The sequence below is a fragment of the Doryrhamphus excisus genome, chromosome 20 (assembly GCF_030265055.1).
Source record: "Doryrhamphus excisus isolate RoL2022-K1 chromosome 20, RoL_Dexc_1.0, whole genome shotgun sequence".
Lineage (NCBI taxonomy): Eukaryota > Metazoa > Chordata > Actinopteri > Syngnathiformes > Syngnathidae > Doryrhamphus > Doryrhamphus excisus.
The window spans coordinates 2,500,967-2,521,885 of NC_080485.1; the positions used below are offsets into that span (position 1 = coordinate 2,500,967).

Sequence of the window (20,919 nt, forward strand, 5' to 3'; positions counted from 1 at the left end):
CAAGATATAAGTAAGCCTTGTGCTCATGTGTGTTGCAGTAAATATGTTCTGGACGTGTGGATAGGAAGTCACGTCGGGGGTTCAGAGTTGCGTTTCAGCTGGATTACATCATCACGGTAGCCGATTATTATTATTATTGTTGTTATTATTGTTATTATTATTGTTGTTGTTGTTGTTGTTATTATTATTGTTATTATTATTACCCTGCAGTATTCTACAGTAGGAGTAAAGCATTCTAAACTGGTCACTAGGTGTCAGTAATGCATCAGACTTGATCGCCACAACAACAAACTTTATTGCAGATTTGGATGTCACAACAGGCACAATATTCCCTAACAGGGGCCCCCGTTTGTGGGGGACCTGAGGGCCGTAGAGAACATTGAGATTTTTACAAAAATAGTCTCGAGACCCACTTATTTAATTTAATTTAATTTAATTTAATTTAATTTAATTTAATTTAATTTAATTTAATTTAATTTAATTTAATTTAATTTAATTTAATTTAATTTAATTTAATTTAATTTAATTTAATTTAATTTAATTTAACTCTTGCTTTTTAACTTTTGAACTTGACTTTTATCTAATGATTATTTTATACTCTATACCTTTTGTTTTGGATCTTAACAAAATGTTTTTATAGTTTTACACATGCTTATTTTAGTTTTTATTAATGTTCTTATATATTTCACTTTTATGTTTTTTTATGTTTATTTCTATATATACTTTCTATATTCTTATTTTATGCTTTTATATTTCTTATCCCATATATCCAGTGTTTCCTCAGTGGGGGCTCTCTGCGCTGGGGGCTGTCCTCGGTTGGGGACTGGGGTGTCTCCTCTCGTGGGGCTTACCGACTGGGGTGGCTGGGAGCTCTGTGGCGGTGCCCCACTGCAGGGCTGCGGGTCCCCTGCCTACCTGTTGTGCGGTGGCCCCCCTGAGTGGCGGCATCATGGCCTGGGCCGTGGGCGGCCCCCAGCGCAGATGGCGGCGCTTCCTTAACTGGTTCCTCTGTACTCAGGCAAACAAACTTCTTATGTGTGTGTGTGTGTGTGTGTGTGCGAGTGTGTGTGTGTGTGTATATGTCTCTTGTTGTTGTCTTTCTCTTTTAAAACATGTAAAGCACTTTGTGCTACATTCTATGTATGAAAAGTGCTCTACAAATAAAGTTTGATTATAATAATAATAGGGATAATTCTCATCCCTCAACGTCACTTCCTGTCTACCACCCACTCAGCCTCCCTACCAACTTGACCACAATAACATGAACACTATACATAACAATGCCCATAAAGGTCGTTAAATTATATTGAAAAGGCAGTAGCCATGCACCGCAGGAAGTCCTGTACAGAACAGGAAGTAAACAACAAACAAGGGACTTTCCCAAAGTGTCAGTCAATATTATGTCTTATTTATGTCTTAAATGGCAGAAAAAAGCATGATAATGCACGGCCCCATAAAGAAGGATCTTCCATATCCTCACCAGAAATGTCAGCCATGCTCGCTCACTGATTTTTTTTAACAATATTTGAGAGGAATAAAATTTGTGTAGTTTTACATCCATGAGTTCAGCTCATGAGCGATGGTATCGAAAATTAGTGTTGTGTTTATATTTTGGTTGCGCGTATATAATGCTACGTGCCAGTGCTCAGGAAGCAATGAAGAAAATGAATGGTTTTCCAACACACAATAGAACTTATACTTACAGGACCAGGGGGACCAGGGGGACCAGGAGGGCCAGCGTCACCCTAAAATAAAAATATATAAATTATTACCATCTACACTGTGAAGTGTATCTACAAAAGATTTGTTTCCAGCGCTCTACCAGTCGCAATTCTTATTTCACATAAGCAAGATTTGACTCGTTATGGTCGAGGCAGCGGATGTCAATTCAGCAGGGTGGATGCGTATTGTCACATTTTAAACTGATCCTCTTTAGGCTTTTAAGAATTCCACTACAAGAGGGTTTTTTAAGCTTTTGAGAATTATGAAAAAGATTGGAAAAATTGTTGTTTGTAATAAATATAAGCTTCTTGATCAAACGTTATATTGGGTTATATTTTTCAATACCGCTCTTTTTGACCTTTTCTTTTCTCCGCATCAACAATATGTGAGCCTTTCCAAGGGGCCATACAAACTTTTATAAAATATAGCATCAATATATGTTTTAAAATAAGAGTACAGACATAATGATTTTGCTTCTACTTGTTGTCTGATACAGATTTTAGTATGTAGAAGGATTTACTGTATTACAAGTATACAAGTAATGAAAGTGACCAGAAACAGACACATCAATATCCCTGAAAGCAGGAACACAGGAGGCACGGCCAGATGGAAAATAAAGTGGAACTCAAGTGGGGTGAGGGCCCCCAAAATCATTCATCAAAGGTGTTCATGTCATGCACACAGTAGTCCCTGTGGTTATTGTGTGGTATCCTTAAAGCGCATACAAGCTTTAGTAATGGGCGTGTTGGGAACCCTAAACGTGATGCATTGCTGTTGGGAGCCTGCTTTCTCCCATTCATCATTTATAAGCTATTACTTTCATGCTTTGACTACTGCAAGAAAACATAGCACAACAGCTATCTATCTCTCTATATTTAGACATCAAATAAATAACTCAAAACCGTAAGCCGTGCTTCCAAGATTTGAATCTTCTAAATTTGAAACAGTAATGACAGCAAAGCTTTATAGACGTTAAAAGCACATTTGGATCGGGATCAAATGCAAATGACTAAAAGAGGAAGTATAATTTTTGAACAAATGATGAAAGCCAAGGAACGTAGAGACTTATGGGACATCCCTGAAAAAAGTAACAAAAGTCACTAAGTGCAGTTGACTCTTGTGTTATCAATTCCACAGTCTTAAGTACCTTCTATGTCAGGGGTGCTCACACTTTTTCAGCATGCGAGCTACTTTTAAAATGACCGAGTCAAAATGATCTACCCACTACAAAAATGCAAAACATCTATTTATTTTCAAATGTATTGAGGATTATTTGTACGTACAATGTATGTTGATGTACCTTACATAACCAAATGAGCCAATATTGCAAAACACACATAATTAACTATTAACATTTTTTGTAATTACCTGAGTTTACTTTGATGACTTGCACTGAATTGAACCAGCCAGGGATGCATAGTCCGGACAGTAGCTGCTGATAGCCAGCCTCAAGCACACTTCCAAATGTTTATCAGTCATGGATAATATCCGTATCATAATATCCGTATAATATTCCATATCCGTATGGAAGTGATATGTTTTTTGCCTTTTTACTTGGTCCAGTTTTTGCCTTTTTACTTGGTCCAGCTCCTTCACTCATTTTAGTGACCATAAACTTTAGCGAGGGCTTAAAATCTGACGCAATTCGCCGACTAGCTTAGCACTTTGCATTGTTGTTTACGCATGAGCGGTGACCTAAAGGTCAAAATTCAGTTGTCATCTGACTGGTTGTCCTGTATGTCAATCAAGTAACGGGGATGGATGATAGGCTGACATCGTAAGTTCTGCTGCACTTAGAGACGTTGTTTGATTTGATTGGTCGCCCGAAGGGCAACATTCAGTTGTCATCTGAATGGCTGCCCTGTATATCAATCAAGTGACGGCATTGATGCTGGGATGATATTTTTTTAATGTCACGCCGCGATCGACCAGCGATCGACCAGTACCACCTCCGCGATCGACCGGTAGATCGCGATCGACTTAATGAGCACCCCTGTTGTAAAAGTATTGTATTCATATAGTCCAGGGGTGGACAAACTACGGCCCGGGGGCCACATCCGGCCCGCCAAGTGTTTAAATATGGCCCGCACGTTCTTTCCAAACTTAACATACAACCTGACATCATGGCTTTAGCCAACCTTTTGATGGTTTAGGTCGTTTTTTCTTTTTTTATCAATTTGTTTATTTGATGTGATCTGCTGTTTACAAAGTGCTCCTGAAAAAAGGACACACATATACATAGCAGGTTACATGACACTTACAGATACAATCATTCCAGGTGGACTGTTAGAATTATATGCGTAAAATGTATAGTCTGGCCCCCTGTCAATTTTGTTAAATCAATGCGGCCCGCGAGTCAAAAGGTTTGCCCACTCCTGATATAGTCTGTGTTCCTTCGTTGTATTAGGGACTCGCTGTTTTGCAGATTTTTAGTGCAATTTTACGCTTTACAGTGTATAAATGCTGCTATAGGCCGAGCCTGGCCCTTTAAGAAGAATTGCATTGTGGGATGTTGGGTATCTCTCTGCATCCCGATTCACCATTGTCAATCAAACTCCTGCATGTGGCTTTGCCGTGTCTCCTGTGTCATGGCTAACTTGCTGGCTTGCTAGCTTGAAGTCTTTGTATGTTTGTAAATTTCTCAGCAAACAAAACCTACAATGTCGACGAAAAATTCTGAGGGGGATTCAAACCATCGCACCAAATGTTGGACTTCTGGACATGCTGTGGGAACATAGAAGTCATGCGGCTATTTGATGTCATTACATAATAAACAAACAGGAGGTGTACTGCAGCAATACATTTTAACAAGGATACAAAAATGCTACAGTACAGTGGAACGGTAAATGAGTGAGTCACTTGCGTCCAACCTCAGAGGTTGATTGTTAGTATTCAAGGCAAGGTTTGAACTTATAGTTATAGTGAGGGATTTTTTAAAAACATATATGACAGTTTGGTGTTCTGTCACTTCGCTGATTTCACATACTGCGGTCTACGCATTGGAAATAACGTGACGTGCTTGAACAGATCGAGATGTGTTTGACCACTAAAAGGCACAAGTGCACCGCGGCAGTACAAGTCGTCAGATGCTAGGTTTTAGTTGTTGTGTAGCCCTCCTTTGCAGTACAAGTGGCAGCCAATTCATTAGCTGCTGATGAATGACATTCAGATAGCCTTGCCATCCAAACGGAAGCAATAATAACTCACACACACTCGCAGGCAGTGAGTGACAGCAAGCACAAAGCGAGAGGAGCGTCATGTATTGACTCTTGACATTGACGTGACTCACTTTGTGTCCTTTCATCCCGTCGGCCCCCTTGGCACCTGGCTGACCCTGCGGGGGGAGAGCCTCGGTTAATGTCTTCATAGCAAAGCGGCATTAAAAGTGTCGCTCTGGGAAAATACCTACAGGCCCACCGCCGTCGCCTTTTGTCCCCTTTTCTCCCGGGACACCAGTCTCGCCTTTCTCCCCCTGCATGTGAACATAGCAGATTTTTCCCAATTGACTTGACTGACAAGCAAAGACAGACGCATCTTAGGGAGAATCTTCAGGCAAGGACATCAGAAAAACAAACCAAAGCCTCGCATGTTCTTATTAGAATGTTTTCAAAGGAGAACCCAAGATGGTGAAAAATGTGTATTCCCATTTGCACTGCAGCACTTTTTCCATGTTTCATTCTGCCGTCTTCCAATAGATGGCACTTCATGATTGCTGGTGAGTGACCCTTGCTGCATTCTAATAGGATTTCTTCCTGTCAGATACGTGGGAAGATGTCAGAGTAAACAAAGAGTCTACATGCGCACTGACATGGACGTATGGAGAATGATAAATAAGATACATTCATGATAAAAATCTTACTTGTAGTCCTAAATCAGGGAGATTAGTCTGCCATTTTGGGTAAAGTAAAACGCTCACTAAGATTCCGATTGCAGACATGCAGTATCTGTTCTAGTACTCCAACATAAGAACATCTGATAGAGCAAATTGGTCTTTGCAGAGTCGCACCTGGGCAGACAAATTACACTCAGGCCCTTCGCCATTCCTTCAATGACAGCCGCTGTGATGGCACTCATTAATGTGCTACAGCCTGTTTTCTCAGCTTTGATTAAATCAGCAGACTCCTATAAACCGACAGATGGATTGTCATAATAACATTAAAAAAGGTGAAGGTGCTGTGTGGAAAAATTGACTAGAAGTAATAATTACATTTTGTGAGGCTTTATTAACCACATGGGACCTCCCGTTTGCTTTCTACCACCCTAAATAATCTCAGTTTTCAAAGGGCTCCGGTTTCAGACTATTTGCCTCGGTTCTCGTACACGATCTCAGTTATGATACATTAGCCACGTACTATACATGGACACAAATATTCCGCTTGCATTGGGTTCATTTGCTCAAACGGAAAGAATTTAACCTTTGCATACACCTCATTCCCAAAGAATGACTGAGGTATCTGGTACCCACTCAAATAGAAAGTTCTTCTTCTTCTGTTTTTTATTGGCGGTTGGCAAGCAGCTTTCTCTGTGCATTAGCGCCACCTTCTGATCAGGAGTGTGGAACAGAATAAGTCCAGTTGTTCTTAAAGAAAATACATATCCAGGGCTCGACAATAACGATGTATCGATGGCCCGGGGCAAGTTAAAACAAAATTGGGGCAAGTAAATCCAATCAGTGATATTCCCGTGGGGCAAGTGCACTTTGGCATGCCATACTGCCAAGAGTTTTTTTTTAAAGCGGTTCTTGTTGGGTGTTGGTAAAACACGGACTGCGTAATTCCGGTAGTAATTTGCAAACCAATCTTGAAATGGACCAATCAGAATCGTTTATTTAGACCGCGGCCCGCAGTTTTACCCACACCCGTTCTTGTTGGCGATCAACCAATGAGCGATGGTTTGACTAGGAAAACATCTATCATGGCGTCCCTGCCAACATGGTCTAATTCTTCAACAACTTGTGAAGGAAAACAGCAAAAAGTGATGAAGCAGTGCCTCCTAAACAAGTATTTTATTAGCGGCAGCAAATCAAATGATGGCACAGGTGAGTGAATCACATTGCTGTGACAATTTGAAGTGGTCACAATGAAACACCACCCATTAGATCCAATACCAAGTGCTGATTTTGCACAAGCTACAAAATCTAGCGCTTCCATTTCTCTGTGGATTTTTCACAAATTATTGTTTGACCATTGAGCATTTTTTTCTGGATTCAAAACACTTTACTAGTACACAAATGTGTCTATTCAATAATGTTTCATTGTGGTGCACAACTTATAAATATCACTGCTTACTACGACTACCATGTGTAAGGTAGTATGGTATGCCATGTTAACATACGTCTACACTATTTGATCTATTTAATCATGATCTATGTAGGAAAACAACCACAAGAAATGATAATCATTTCATCTTTATTTGAGATTCTCATGTGATGCCACAAAAATGAGATGATATCATTATGGCAGTCTTTTCATTTTACATGGGGCAAGTTGGGGCAAGTAGTTCTCACCTTAAGGATTCCCCATGGGTAAGTCATTTTTGTTTGTAATGTAGAGCCCTGATATCTATATAAACATGTCCTGAGTTTAATTATAAAATATTAGCAAGATTGAATTTGATCTTGTTTAAATTTATCCCGGGGTGCGTTCTTACAGCGCATGCTCAGATATGACATAACGCGCAGCTCGAGACGTTCTTTAGTTTTAAAAATGGATGCAAGCAATCAGCACTGGACTGCTACGGACAGTTTGTTTTTGATCCAAACTAAATTTCAAGACTGGATGGACGAAAAACTGACAATATGGAGTTATTCCAACAAGTGAAAACTTGGGGATGTATCATGTGATGTCGATGTTTACGTTTTCCATGTAGACAAGAAATTGGAATATTCCTTTCCATGGACACTATTGTTTTCGGAAAAGTCATTCAGAAAAATTCAATTCGGAAAGACGTATTTACTTGTACCATTTGGGATGTTGAATCTTCTGGTATTGTTTATTCAACCATCTTGGATCTGGTTGGATTTGGTTTACACAATACTACGGTGTACTGTTAGGCTCAGGCTGTTAAGTTGGGTGAAAAAATATATATCCACTGCTGAGCGATACATCCTTTTACTACATGAAGGCCTGACTATTGAAACATGCTTTAAACCGGCCTTGTCCGGTCCTCCCTGCATCGCCTACAGGGGGTTCAGAATGCAGCAGCCCGCCTACTGACAAGGACCAAACACCAAGACCACATAACCCCTGTGCTTGCGGCTCTCCACCGGCTGCCAGTGCATTTAAGGGTCAATCTTAAGATGCTGCTGTGGCTTTTTAAATGTTTACATGGACTGGCCCCGTGGTACCCGTCTGAGCTCCGGCAGCCTCACTCCCCAGGTAGGGTCCTGGGGTCTGCAGATAAACTGCTCCTGTCTGTCCAGACTCACAAACTATAGAGGCGAGAAGATCTTTCTGTGTCTGCACTAAAATTATGGAACAGCCTTAACTTGAGCACTAAAACCTTGCTGAAAAATATTTTAACAGAGGTTAAACAGGAACTTTTATTTATATTTTCAACAATTTGTCATTCAAATGTGCTATGTATTGCTGATATAGTTCATCTTCAAACAGCTAAAATAATGCATAAGGCTAAAAATAAACAATTAGCTAAAAATGTCATCCAATACTTCTCTACAAGAGAGGAGAAATATGATCTCAGGGAAGAAGTACATTTGAAACACTTCTATGCTAGGACTACGTTATGCTAGCCATAGCATTTCAGTATGTGGAATCAAACTATGGAATGGATTGAGTAAGGAAATCAAACAATGCACAACGATGAGCCAATTCAAGAAACAATACAAGCAGTTGATGTTTGCTAAATCCAAGGATGAAGAGTCTTGAACCAGTCATGATGTGCTATATATATCACTATATTGACACGCACTATGGTACCCATTATGGCATTGGATGCTCATATCACCCAGTACTTCGGTACAAGGTACATTATTAAAAAAAAACAAAAAAAAATCCTTAAACTGTATTATGGAAAGCAGGAAGTGAACAAATGTAACAGTTAGTGATTGTAAAAGTACCAGATGGAGGGGTAGGATTTAATAAGCTTTGCTTCTTCCTACTCCTTTTGGACATGTGGAACTGGGAACTGATTATGGGATGCACTCAATTGGAATCTGATGCATGTTCAAATGAAATAAAACCATTACCATTACCATTACCATTACCATTACATTGCCGTAGTGTAAACACTCTATTTACCGTTTTCATGACTTTTGGTCAAACGTGCCGTAGAAACAACGTTTGACTTGACTTGACCACTAAGAAGTCACAAGCAATCTCTGATTCTTTTATTTCCCATGTAACTCTTGGGTCGCTCTCCATGGTCCTGTTGGCTTGTCTAACTGCCGTTAAGTACCTGGTTAGTCATCATTGTATAATGATGTGGTATTCACTCAGAGGTGAAGATGATATCATCACAAAACAAGCATGCATTTTTCATGGTAAAGCTGCATGAGTATTTTATGACATAACTGATATGCACATTGAAGTGATCAATTTTTGGATTTTGTAGTCTATTTTTATAAGCCATGGATTTGCGTTTGTTCTCTTATGTTGGTTGACATCCACAGTCTAATTTGAGAAAGTCGTTTTTTTTTTTTTTATTATATATGCCCTGTGATTGGCTGGGAACCAGTCCAGGGTCCATCATGCCCACGACCGTCGTGAGGATAAGCGGTATAGAAAATGGACGGATAAACATTACATGTAAAGGCTGATATTACTATTTCAGTGTTGAGTAAAAATTCTTACCAACCCCCATGTTGTAAAACTTGAAAATAAATATGGTGTACCTGCAGCAATTCCCCGTCACTCTCAGACAGATCGGTGTTGTCATGCAGATAACTTTCTTGTCAAGGTCGGCCAGCTTCCACTTCCCCTTCCTCTTGGCAGAGGGAGCAGGAAACGACTCAAAGATACACCCCAGTACATGGCACGTCTATACAAGAAATCAACAGTGCGGTCGAAAGGTTTGCCTCCTAATTTTCACTCTTGGCTCCATCACAAGTTGGCCCGCTGGAAGGATTGAGCGGGTGGGGGGTGAGGTTGCTAAAGAGGCAAGAGAGGTAGCGAGGGTGCCAGTGGGAGGTCTTGTGAGATCCATGTCTGGGGATGTTTTACACCACATATGTTATGCACTTCTGGTGCGCTACGGCACCTCTGGGCCTCATGAAAATGATTGCAAAGGTACTGTATGTAATGACCATCTGCCTGTTTTGGGGATGAGTGGTGGGTCACGCTGGGCTGCTCAGCAGGAGGTCTACAGTAGGCTCTGTTATGCAGAGATAGGCCATCATTGACTGAAAGCTGCCATTTCTGAAGAATAATATTTAATAACTTTCTCACTACTACTGCAAACATTCCCGTCAAGGTCGGAACAGCTACGGCTAGTGACGTCAATCTAAGTAATCTGAGCCCAAAATTAGACGGTCTTTCTTCTCGCTGTACAAAGTCAAGCTCAGGTCGTAACTCAAACTTACATATACCCTATTGTTGCACATCAGTTACAACCAAATATCACTTATGATAAAATGTCCTTTCCAATATTGAAGTTTGAACAACAATATAATAAACTGTGAGTCCAAATGTGTTATTAATATATTTAATGCCTATGACGTAATTTGCAGTTGACATTACAGATGACATTGTGATTTCTAGTGAGAGTAGAGAACAATTGGAGGAGATGCTAGAAGAGTGGAAGTTTGCCCTGGAAAGGAGAGGAATGAAGATTAGCCGTGTGGTATATGTGTGGGAACCAAGAGTGAGGTTACAGAGAGAAGAGATACAGAAGGTGGAAAACTTGGGGTCAACAGTTCAGAACAATGGAGATTGTGAAAAGGAGGTGAAGAAGCGTGTGCAGGCAGGATGGAACGGGTGGAGAAAAGTGTCCAGCGTGATAGAAGAGTTTCAGCTAAAATGAAAGGAAAACTGTGGTGAGACCAGCCATGTTGTTTGGTCTAGAGACAGTGCCACTGAGGAAAAGACAGGAAACACAACTGGATGAGGATTCTGAGGTTCACATTGGAAGTGACCGGGATGGATAGGATCAGGAACGAGTACATGTTAGAGGCCTTGGAGATGAAGTCAGAGAGGCCAGACTGAGATGGTTGGGACATGTCCAGAGGAGACATAGTGAATATATATGGATATGGATATATATGTGTGTGAATGAGAGGGACCCAAGTGGAAGAGTGAGGTTACAGGGAGATGAGATACAGACTGTGGAGAATTTTACTTAGGGTCAACAGTTCAGAACAATGGAGATTGTGAAAAGGAGGTGAAGGAGCGTGTGCAGGCAGGATGGAACGGGTGGAGAAACATGTCAGGCGTGATGTGATAGAAGAGTTTCAGCTAAAATGAAAGGAAAGGTATACAAAACTGTGGTGAGACCAGCCATGTTGTTTGGTCTAGAGACAGTGGCACTGAGGAAAAGACAGGAAGCAGAACTGGATGTAGCAGAGATGAGGATGCTGAGGTTCTCATTGGGAGTGACCGGGATGGATAGGATCAGGAACGAGTACATGTTAGAGGCCTTGGAGATAAAGTCAGTTATCGGCCAGACTGAGATGGTTGGGACATGTCCAGAGGAGCGATAGTGAATATATATGGATATGGATATATATGTGTGTGAATGAGAAGGACCCATGTGGAAGAGTGAGGTTACAGGCATGTCAGGCGTGATGTGATAGAAGAGTGTCAGCCTAAATGAAAGGAAAGGTGTACAAAACTGTGGTGAGACCAGCCATGTTGTTTGGTCTGGAGACAGTGCCACTGAGGAAAAGACAGGAAGCAGATCACAGGTCACATTGGGAGTGACCAGGATGGATAGGATCAGGGAATTAGTACATGTTAGAGGCCTTGGAGATCAAGTCAGTTATGGGCCAGACTGAGATGGTTGGGACATGTCCAGAGGAGAGATAGTGAATATATTGGTAGAAGGATGTTGCCAGGTAGGAGGCGTAGAGGAAGACCAAAGAGGAGGTTTATGGATGTAGTGAAGGAGGACATGAGGGTAGAAGACAGGGTTGGACGGAGGAGATTGATTTGCTGTGGCGACCCCTGAAGGGAAAAGCCCAAAGAGATCATTTGCAGTTCACACTGTAGTTATTTACCAATTAACACAGTTACACAAATGTTAACACAAAACACATTTTCATAGTTTTGCATTAATAAGTCACAATTTGTGGCTTATTTGCTATGATCAGAAGAAACAAGGACCTGAGAAACAAGATCTTGCCTTTCATTGGTCGTTTTTATGAATTTATATGTATATATGACGACATTACTTATGGTAAAAAAGGAGTAGGTTTTGGTTAGTGTAGGACCATCTGGAACAGATTCACGATGCAAACCAAGGTTCCACTGTATATGAATGACAGTTTGTTTCCTGTTTTGTGTTTCCAGTGTCTCCTGTCATGCCATGATTCTAATATGACATTGAAAAGTACCCGCTACCCCCCCCCGCTGCCAGCGCTTTCCTGCTGTCAAAGCAGCGCAGCGAGCGATGGCCTGTTTGGTGTTTTGAATAGATAATTGTGGCCCTGAGATTGAACCTCGGCAAAGCAGGTGAGTCATAAATGCCAGCGCCAGGGGACGCAGGCAAAGCTGGCAACGCCACGGCTATTGTCAGGAAGTTGCCATTTACAAATGTCACACCATTTCCAAGTCTAAGTCTTTCTTCTCTCTTTCGACTTTGCAACTTTATGAGTTATTAAGGCGGCGAGGCTCACAATGAGTCACGGGGGAGACATTTAACAGCGAGTGGCTCAATTATACAAAAGATAATTGAAGCTATTGAGCATAACGGCAATCGAAGCGGAACAGGATCTCTCTGGATTCTGGTACACAATAAAGTAAGAAAAAGCTTTGATCCAGATCAGGAGTGCAATCAGGGCAATAGCGTGTGAAAATAATTGGGACACTTGAAGCATCGGCACTCCTGTTTGTCCCGACATCAAAGCCGCTAAGAGTCTGTCAAGCTGTCGCCTTTTAACGCATCATATGTTTGAGGCCTTTGTGGTGTGGGTCACTACACAAACGTACAAACAGGAGCCGGGATTCATTTGGAATCCTGAGGAAAAACACCATAACTCAAAGAGTCAATGGGCCATGTCATCATCTTCTTATCCTTTTTATTAATACACGTTTATTGAAGGCTTTCATTTTTCCTTTTGAGTCTAAATACAGTAAACCTCAGATATATCGGACTCGGATATATCGGAAATTCGCTCACAACGGACAGATAAAAAAGAACCGATTTTTCTGTAATGCATTTCCAATAAAAATTCATTGCATATATCGGATTTTTTATAACGGATTTCGCCTATTTCGGACAAAATCTCCAGTCCCGTTCCAATGCATTTCCATTAAATTTCCCTCGCATATATCGGATGGCCGCATCGTGGCGCTCCGATTCGCCGAATCGTGACCGGCCGCTATACGACGTCATTTGCAGCGTTGCCTGCGCGTCCAGGTACATTGGAAACATAGTCAAGGAAGTGCCTTTTTATAACGGATAAAATCCCATTTACGCATATACCGGATATAAATCCGATATATGCGTAAAACGTACATTTTCCGGTATACGCATATAACGGATTTCGCTTATATCGGACAAAACCAGTGGAAACAATTGAATCCGATATATCCGAGGTTTACTGTATTTTATATCACTGCAACAAAACAACTGTAAAAGGGTTTGCGTTACTTCGATTCTATCTGTTCGATTCTCCACTTGGCATCTTTGTATGGAGTTTGCTTGTGACAGACAGAGTAGTCAATGTACAGCTTGTACATGAGATTACCGTCACACTGCATCAAGAAGTTCAGTGGCGTTTGACTTATTTCTTTGTCCTTCTTCCGACTCTGTTTGAAACCCTTTATTATGTTTAGAATAACTAGTCAGCTCAATGTCATGCATGTTATGTTTAAAGAGGTATCTTGTGTCCCTGCAGTGGTCCCGTAACCTGGGCATTAGAATTGAGTAATGTGAACAAAGAATAGGAGTGTAAAGGTGACTATAGGGGTGTTATATCATATCTACAGGGCTCTAACAATGGTGAAAATTGGTAATGGTAATGGTTTTATTTCATTTGAACATGCATCAGATTACAATTGAGTGCATCCCATAATCAGTTCCCAGTTCCACATGTCCAAAAGGAGTAGGAAGAAGCAAAGCTTATTAAATCCTACCCCTCCATCTGGTACTTTTACAATCACTAACTGTTACATTTGTTCACTTCCTGCTTTCCATAATACAGTTTAAGGTTTTTTTTTTTTTTTTTTAATAATGTACCTCGTACTGAAGTACTGGGTGATATGAGCATCCAATGCCATAATGGGTACCATAGTGCGTGTCAATATAGTGATATATATAGCACATCATGACTGGTTCAAGACTCTTCATCCTTGGATTTAGCAAACATCAACTGCTTGTATTGTTTCTTGAATTGGCTCATCGTTGTGCATTGTTTGATTTCCTTACTCAATCCATTCCATAGTTTGATTCCACATACTGAAATGCTATGGCTAGCATAACGTAGTCCTAGCATAGAAGTGTTTCAAATGTACTTCTTCCCTGAGATCATATTTCTCCTCTCTTGTAGAGAAGTATTGGATGACATTTTTAGTTTAATTTTATTATATTATAACAAAGTCACAAACAGGTTTTATATGCTATGACAACAAAAATATTGATCCATTTTCTATGCAGCTTATCCTAACTGCTGGAGCCTATCCTAGCTGACTTTGGGCAAGAGGCGGGGTACACCCTGAGTTGGTGGCCAGCCAATCACAGGGCACATATAGACAAACAACCATTCACACTCACATTCATACCTATGGACAATTTGGAATGGCTAATTAACCTAGCATGTTTTTGGAATGTGGGAGGAAACCGGAATACAATACAAAAGCGGAGAATCGAACCCAGTGAATCCAATACCAATCTCCTGACTGTGTGGCCTACTTGCATGTAAAAATATTCAATTTATTAATATTGAATCATATTTCCCGTACTGGCTTTTGTGATATATTGTAGCAACAGTAACTAAAGAGGGTGGGAATGAATGAATGAATGAATTCCCAAATAAAAGTCAATTCACCAGTGGCTTTAGTTTGCCATGAGCAATAATATGCATCCTAAATTGTACTTCAGTAAAACTGCATTGTGTAGTGTTGGAGGTCATGTCTTCAATCTGGTTGTTTTACTGTGGCATAGTTGAATGATACAGTCGTGCGATATCGCCGATCACTCACAGGTTTGCCTTCAGGTCCAGGCTCCCCAGTCTTTCCCCTTCGCCCCTAAGGAAGACAAGAAAAAAGGAGCCTGAGATGAGAGAGTGGCGATGCAACAACAGGTGTTACTCTGCACACACGCTGCCAGCAAATAAGGCTTGACAGCAACTCCTGTCGCACTCTCTAATTTGCTTTTAATTAACAACAAGAAAACAGCTTAATTGCTGCACCCCGTGTGGGCCACAACTCTTTGTTCCCTCCTCTGGTTCGCTGTCTCCTCTTCCAGCTGTGCGAGTCCCCTCGGTGTATCAATCAAAGCAGGAGAGAAATAGCGAGCAGGGCGAGCCAGCGAGCTGCCTGCTATTGACAAGCAAGGTCAGGGGGAAGCCATCATTTCACAAAAAGGCTGGAGTCCTTGAAAGTGTGCGGGACTTCAAATGCTGACATCTTAATGAGGTGCAATGCGACTGAAGTTCATATAATTTACACCAAGGGAGGATTTATGTCCTTGCGATGAAGAGGATCTGGACTGGAATTAACATGACTTAAACACATTAACTAAATGAATATAAATTACACTTAATTCGTAAGTACTTTTGTTTTGGCCAGTAGAAATTCAATATACATTAGTGTAATCAACAAAAACATTCATTCATTTTCTACCGCTTTTTCCTCACGAGGGTCGCGGGGGGTGCTGGAGCCTATCCCAGCTGTCTTGGGGCAAGAGGCAGGGTAAACCCTGGACTGGTGGCCAGCCAATCCCAGGGCACATATAGACAAACAACCATTCACACTCACATTCATACCTATGGACAATTTGGAGTCGCCAATTAACCTAGCATGTTTTTGGAATGTGGGAGGAAACCGGAGTACCCGGAGAAAACCCACGCATGCACGAGGAGAACATGCAAACTCCACACAGAGATGCCCGAGGGTGGGATTGAACCCTGGTCTCCTAGCATTGAGGTCTGTGCGCTAACCCCTAGACCACCGTGCCGCCCTCAACAAAAACATGACGAGCTAAATAACTAAAAATTACAAAAAATATCATATATTCCAAACTTCTGAATGTAGAAATCTACAACTGGCAAAAAGGACGCATCACAAAAAGTAAAAATTGAAGTACCTGCTGGTACTTGTGCATTGCCATATCCCTTTAGGAAAGTACTCCTAACGTCAATTTATGTTATCCAAGTATGCTTGTTACATAAAAGACACCTGTTACATACACAGTCTCCACATCCTCTAGAGTCGGCTCTTTGATGTGAACTATGGGAGCTGGCTCTTTGAAATGAGCAAGGCAGCTCGTCATTTTTTTTTTTTTCGTTTTTTTTCTGTAAAGACCACACGTGATTGGTGAAAAAGTGTGGTAGCGTACGTGTCTACACTGAGCAGAAGGAGGTGGAGGGATCGCACACAGGGAGGGAAATGAGACAGTTAGAGTACGTTGCTATAGAGACAACACGCAGCATGCAATGTGTTCCATATTGAGCATATAAATAAAGTCATATGGACATTTATTGTAACACCATTGACTCAGTAATCCGTAAAAAAAATATTAAAATCCACGATTATAGTCCTTTTGAATAGTTGGTATTGATTCTGATGTGAAAACATGGCAGCAACATGACAGGAAGTTTGTTGTGAAGGAAAAATCTGTGTATGTTTTTATTTCTCTATTCTTTCAATATGCATTCATATTCCAACAGGCCTTTTGATCATCCATGCAAATGTATATTTAATACAATGGATTTTAAATGGCATTGACGCAATACAACAAAAGTTTCCTTTGCCTTAGTAGCCATGGCACAGCTCCCCATTCAGTATATTCCCATTTCTAGCAAAAAGCAAAATGTTTTTTTCATATTTCAAGAATGGATCAATGGATATTCTAAAAGTGAATAAATGCTCCCATTGCCAAAAGATCCAAACGTCACCTGCCCCTCCTACCCTTGAACCCCCCAACAAAAGCAGCTCCGCAGATAAGTCATTTAGCTAATGAATATTTCATGTTATTATTTCAAGCAGGGCATGAATTATGCAGTTGTTGGAATCAAGTCAACACATTTTGCCCGTACTTCGCTTTTAACTGTAAAGTGGATGACCGTGTGCTTTGCATATTATAATTAAGATAAATTGTGGTGGCCCAGACGCAGGACAACAAATAATAACGATTTGGGGGTAACTAGCACTTAAATAAACATTAGCCTGAAGCTGCCATGGAGATTGTACAAATGTTGGAAGCTCTAATTATCTCTTAGACTTTCAACATTTGACGCAATGTTTTCAAATATCCTCATTCAATGCATAATCAATGCATGAAAAAAGACTGTGGGCAATGTCGGTTAAACAGAAATCATATTCTATGTGTGACCTCTTCGTTGTGCTTCATTGTACAATGTCAGTATATTAGTACTATTAGTAACGCAAAATTTCCCCCACAATCATCTGTTGTTTTTGTAGGCCAAAGTTTCCTGTTTCTCGACAACCTGCACTAACCTCAGCCTCCGAGATGGCAAATTTGGTCTGGAATTTCATTTCTTGAAGAAGTTTTGATTGACATTGTGCGACTGAGGCACTTCCTCTTGTCTGACTGCTTTCAATACGTACTTGCCAGTGTTGTCTACCGTTGACTGGATGTCTCATCTTTAGGATTCGTTTGTGTGTTTTTAGTTCCCCCGTTGACTTTCGTTGACTTTCACTCCAAATGCTTTAGAATGGCATTGCTAGTGCATTTCCTTTTTTTCCCTTTATTCCTTATAAGCCAATGAATTCGAGGCTTCACACTAGCCTGAATAGTCGGACTACATAGTCAGCCATTGAACAAGAACTTATCAAGTTGGCGCCAAAACGTCTTCTAAGACAACCTGAACGGTGCAATAGCAATCGATTCGGCGCCTTTTGTTGTATGTGTGTGTCTTAGTCTATTAAGTATTGCATTGAGTCGTCATGGATGATGAATGTCATGTTAATTTTCAGCCCTTTGCAATTTCTTTGAATCTCTCGTTTTGTAAGGTGTAACGAGAGACCCTGCTCTGAAATCAACATCTCAAGCTCGATTGAAATGTACACGTGTCCACACAGACAAGCCAGATGCCTTCTAGAGATAAGCTTCATGGTCAGAAAAAGACAAAAATGTAGCTATTTGGTCATAATGACATGACATATGCTTGAAGGTTTCAGGCGCTAGGGCTGTTTTGCTGCCAATGGTACGACAGTAAACCTCGGATATATCGGATTCAATTGTTCCCACTGGTTTTGTACGATATAAGCGAAATCCGTTATATGCGTATACCGGAAAATGTCCGTTTTACGCATATACCGGATATAAATCCGATATATGCATAAAACGGACATTTTCCGGTAACCCATGCCAAGATATAACTCAATTTCGAGCCTGTGACATCACTTCCTGTCCACCCCCACTCAGATCTAGTAGCACCACAACACATTTACAGCAACACACAACAAGCACACAACTGAAATATGGCTCATTTTCTGTCATGTCTACCATATTGGGTCGTAAAAGTGACTATAGGGGTGTTATTTCCCATGTAGAGGGCTCTAATAATGTTACAAATCTAATTTAGAAGGTGGTAAAGGGGTTGGTCCTCAGTTTACAGACTTCTGTGGTTATGTATTTGCTTCCATACATTTATTAAAAATGTAATTTGGTTTGTAAACACAAGACTCGTTCGAGAACTCATCCGTATTTATGCATATTTATACATAATTTACATACAGTAAACCTCGGATATATCGGATTCAATTGTTCCCACTGGTTTTGTCCGATATAAGCGAAATCCGTTATATGCGTATACCGGAAAATGTCCGTTTTACGCATATATCGGATTTATATCCGGTATATGCGTAAATGGGATTTTATCCGTTATAAAAAGGCACTTCCTTGACTATGTTTCCAATGTACCTGGACGCGCAGGCAACGCTGCAAATGACGTCGTATAGCGGCCTGTCACGATTCGGCGAATCGGAGCGCCACGATGCGGCCATCCGATATATGCGAGGGAAATTTAATGGAAATGCATTGGAACGGGACTGGAGATTTTGTCCGAAATAGGCGAAATCCGTTATAAAAAATCCGATATATGCAATGAATTTTTATTGGAAATGCATTACAGAAAAATCGGTTCTTTTTTATCTGTCCGTTGTGAGCGAATTTCCGATATATCCGAGTCCGATATATCCGAGGTTTACTGTAGTTCACTGCACGAAGTGGATAGATAATGAATAAGGAGTACCACCACGAGATGTGACCTATGGTGCTTTTTCCACTTTTCTGACCTATAAATGTAGTTAGAATGTTGTATTGTCGTGTTAAACGATGCCAAAGTTTCAGATAATGAGGTTTTAGCATTTGGAAGTGAACCCTGAAAGAAGTTTGGGATGGCTCAAAGTGCTCGGTTTCAGAGGGCGTTGCAAAACTGGTCTTTTGTGATGTCACAGAGGAGCGGGCTTCCTTATGGGCGTGGCTGTAGGCGAGATACTCTCTGCCCTTCCCCAAGCTCTGCTTCTCTGTTTACAAAAGAAGCTCAGACAGAAGTTATTGTATTTGGTAATTCCCAAGACAAAAATATTTGTATCTGTCAACAGCATTTCACATGCGACTGTTTTGGTGACTAATGTGAAATAGCCACCAAAATGTTGCTCTTGCCGAAAAAGGTGCAATGTCAGACCTGCTGTGCGTCCACACAGCGCCCTCATGTCTAGCTTCTGAGCGCCACGGCACCAACGGTGCCCCTGACAAAGTGTGTCCGACAATGAGTGCTGCTCCTTGGGCAGTCGAGGTCGGAGGCAGAGATATACGTCCGGCTTCTCCTGAGCTCCACCGCCCCAGTGGTGCCCACATTATCACTCTGAGTTCATACACGGTAAGTCAGGGCAGTAGCTCATGAGCTGCCAGTACCGCCTAAACACTTTTCAATTTGCTCCCCAAATACTTTCTTCATTTATTTTCAATGCCAATACCCACTACATTAGAAAGTGGCGTTCGTTCGTAGTTAGGCTGTGGGTGGAATAAATATAAACAGACCGTTCTGACGGGAAGCAAAAATCCACAGAAATATAGCGGGAATAGGCGCAGATTCTGGAAGATCTAGAAAGTTTTCTGTGCGGGTTATTGTGTGTAGCTGCTCTTTCGGAATCCAGAACTCAATACAAAGGAGTTGAAAAATTATCATAAAGAAAGTTTTCTGTGCGGGTTATTGTGTGTAGCTGTTCTATAGGAATCCAGAACTCAATACAAAGGGGTTGAAAAATTATCGTAAAGAAAGTTTTCTGTGCGGGTTATTGTGTGGAGCTGCTCTTTCGGAATCCAGAACTCAATACAAAGGGGTTGAAAAATTATCATAAAGAAAGTTTTCTGTGCAGGTTATTGTGTGTAGCTGCTCTATAGGAATCCAGAACTCAATACAAAGGGGTTGAAAAATTACTATAAAGAAAGTTTTCTGTGCGGGTTATTGTGTGTAGCTGCTCTTTCGGAATCCAGAACTCAATACAAAGGGGTTGAAAAATTATCATAAAGAAAGTTTTCTGTGCGGGTTATTGTGTGTAGCTGCTCTTTCGGAATCCAGAACTCAATACAAAGGGGTTGAAAAATTAGCATAAAGAAAGTTTTCTGTGCAGGTTATTGTGTGTAGCGGCTCTATAGAAATCCAGAACTCAATACAAAGGGGTTGAAAAATTACCATAAAAAAAGTTTTCTGTGCGGGTTATTGTGTGTAGCTGCTCTTTCGGAATCCAGAACTCAATACAAAGGAGTTGAAAAATTATCATAAAGAAAGTTTTCTGTGTGGGTTATTGTGTGGAGCTGCTCTATAGGAATCCAGAACTCAATACAAAGGGGTTGAAAAATTATCGTAAAGAAAGTTTTCTGTGCGGGTTATTG

General features: G+C 40.8%; 1 protein-coding gene across 1 annotated transcript in view; it reads right to left on the reverse strand.

Moving 5' to 3' along the window:
* The window catches only part of LOC131107773 (collagen alpha-1(XIX) chain-like), a 97,514-nt gene extending 82,455 nt beyond the window's left edge, over positions 1–15,059 (reverse strand). The window contains exons 1-4 of the mRNA XM_058058068.1: positions 15,036–15,059; positions 5,132–5,194; positions 5,012–5,056; positions 1,704–1,745 (exon numbers count right to left, since the gene is read on the reverse strand). Of these exons, the coding sequence (XP_057914051.1) occupies positions 1,704–1,745; positions 5,012–5,026 (57 nt within the window). The 5' untranslated portion in view covers positions 5,027–5,056; positions 5,132–5,194; positions 15,036–15,059. The remainder of the gene's footprint in view (positions 1–1,703; positions 1,746–5,011; positions 5,057–5,131; positions 5,195–15,035) is intronic.
* Between the last annotated feature and the right edge of the window lie 5,860 nt (positions 15,060–20,919).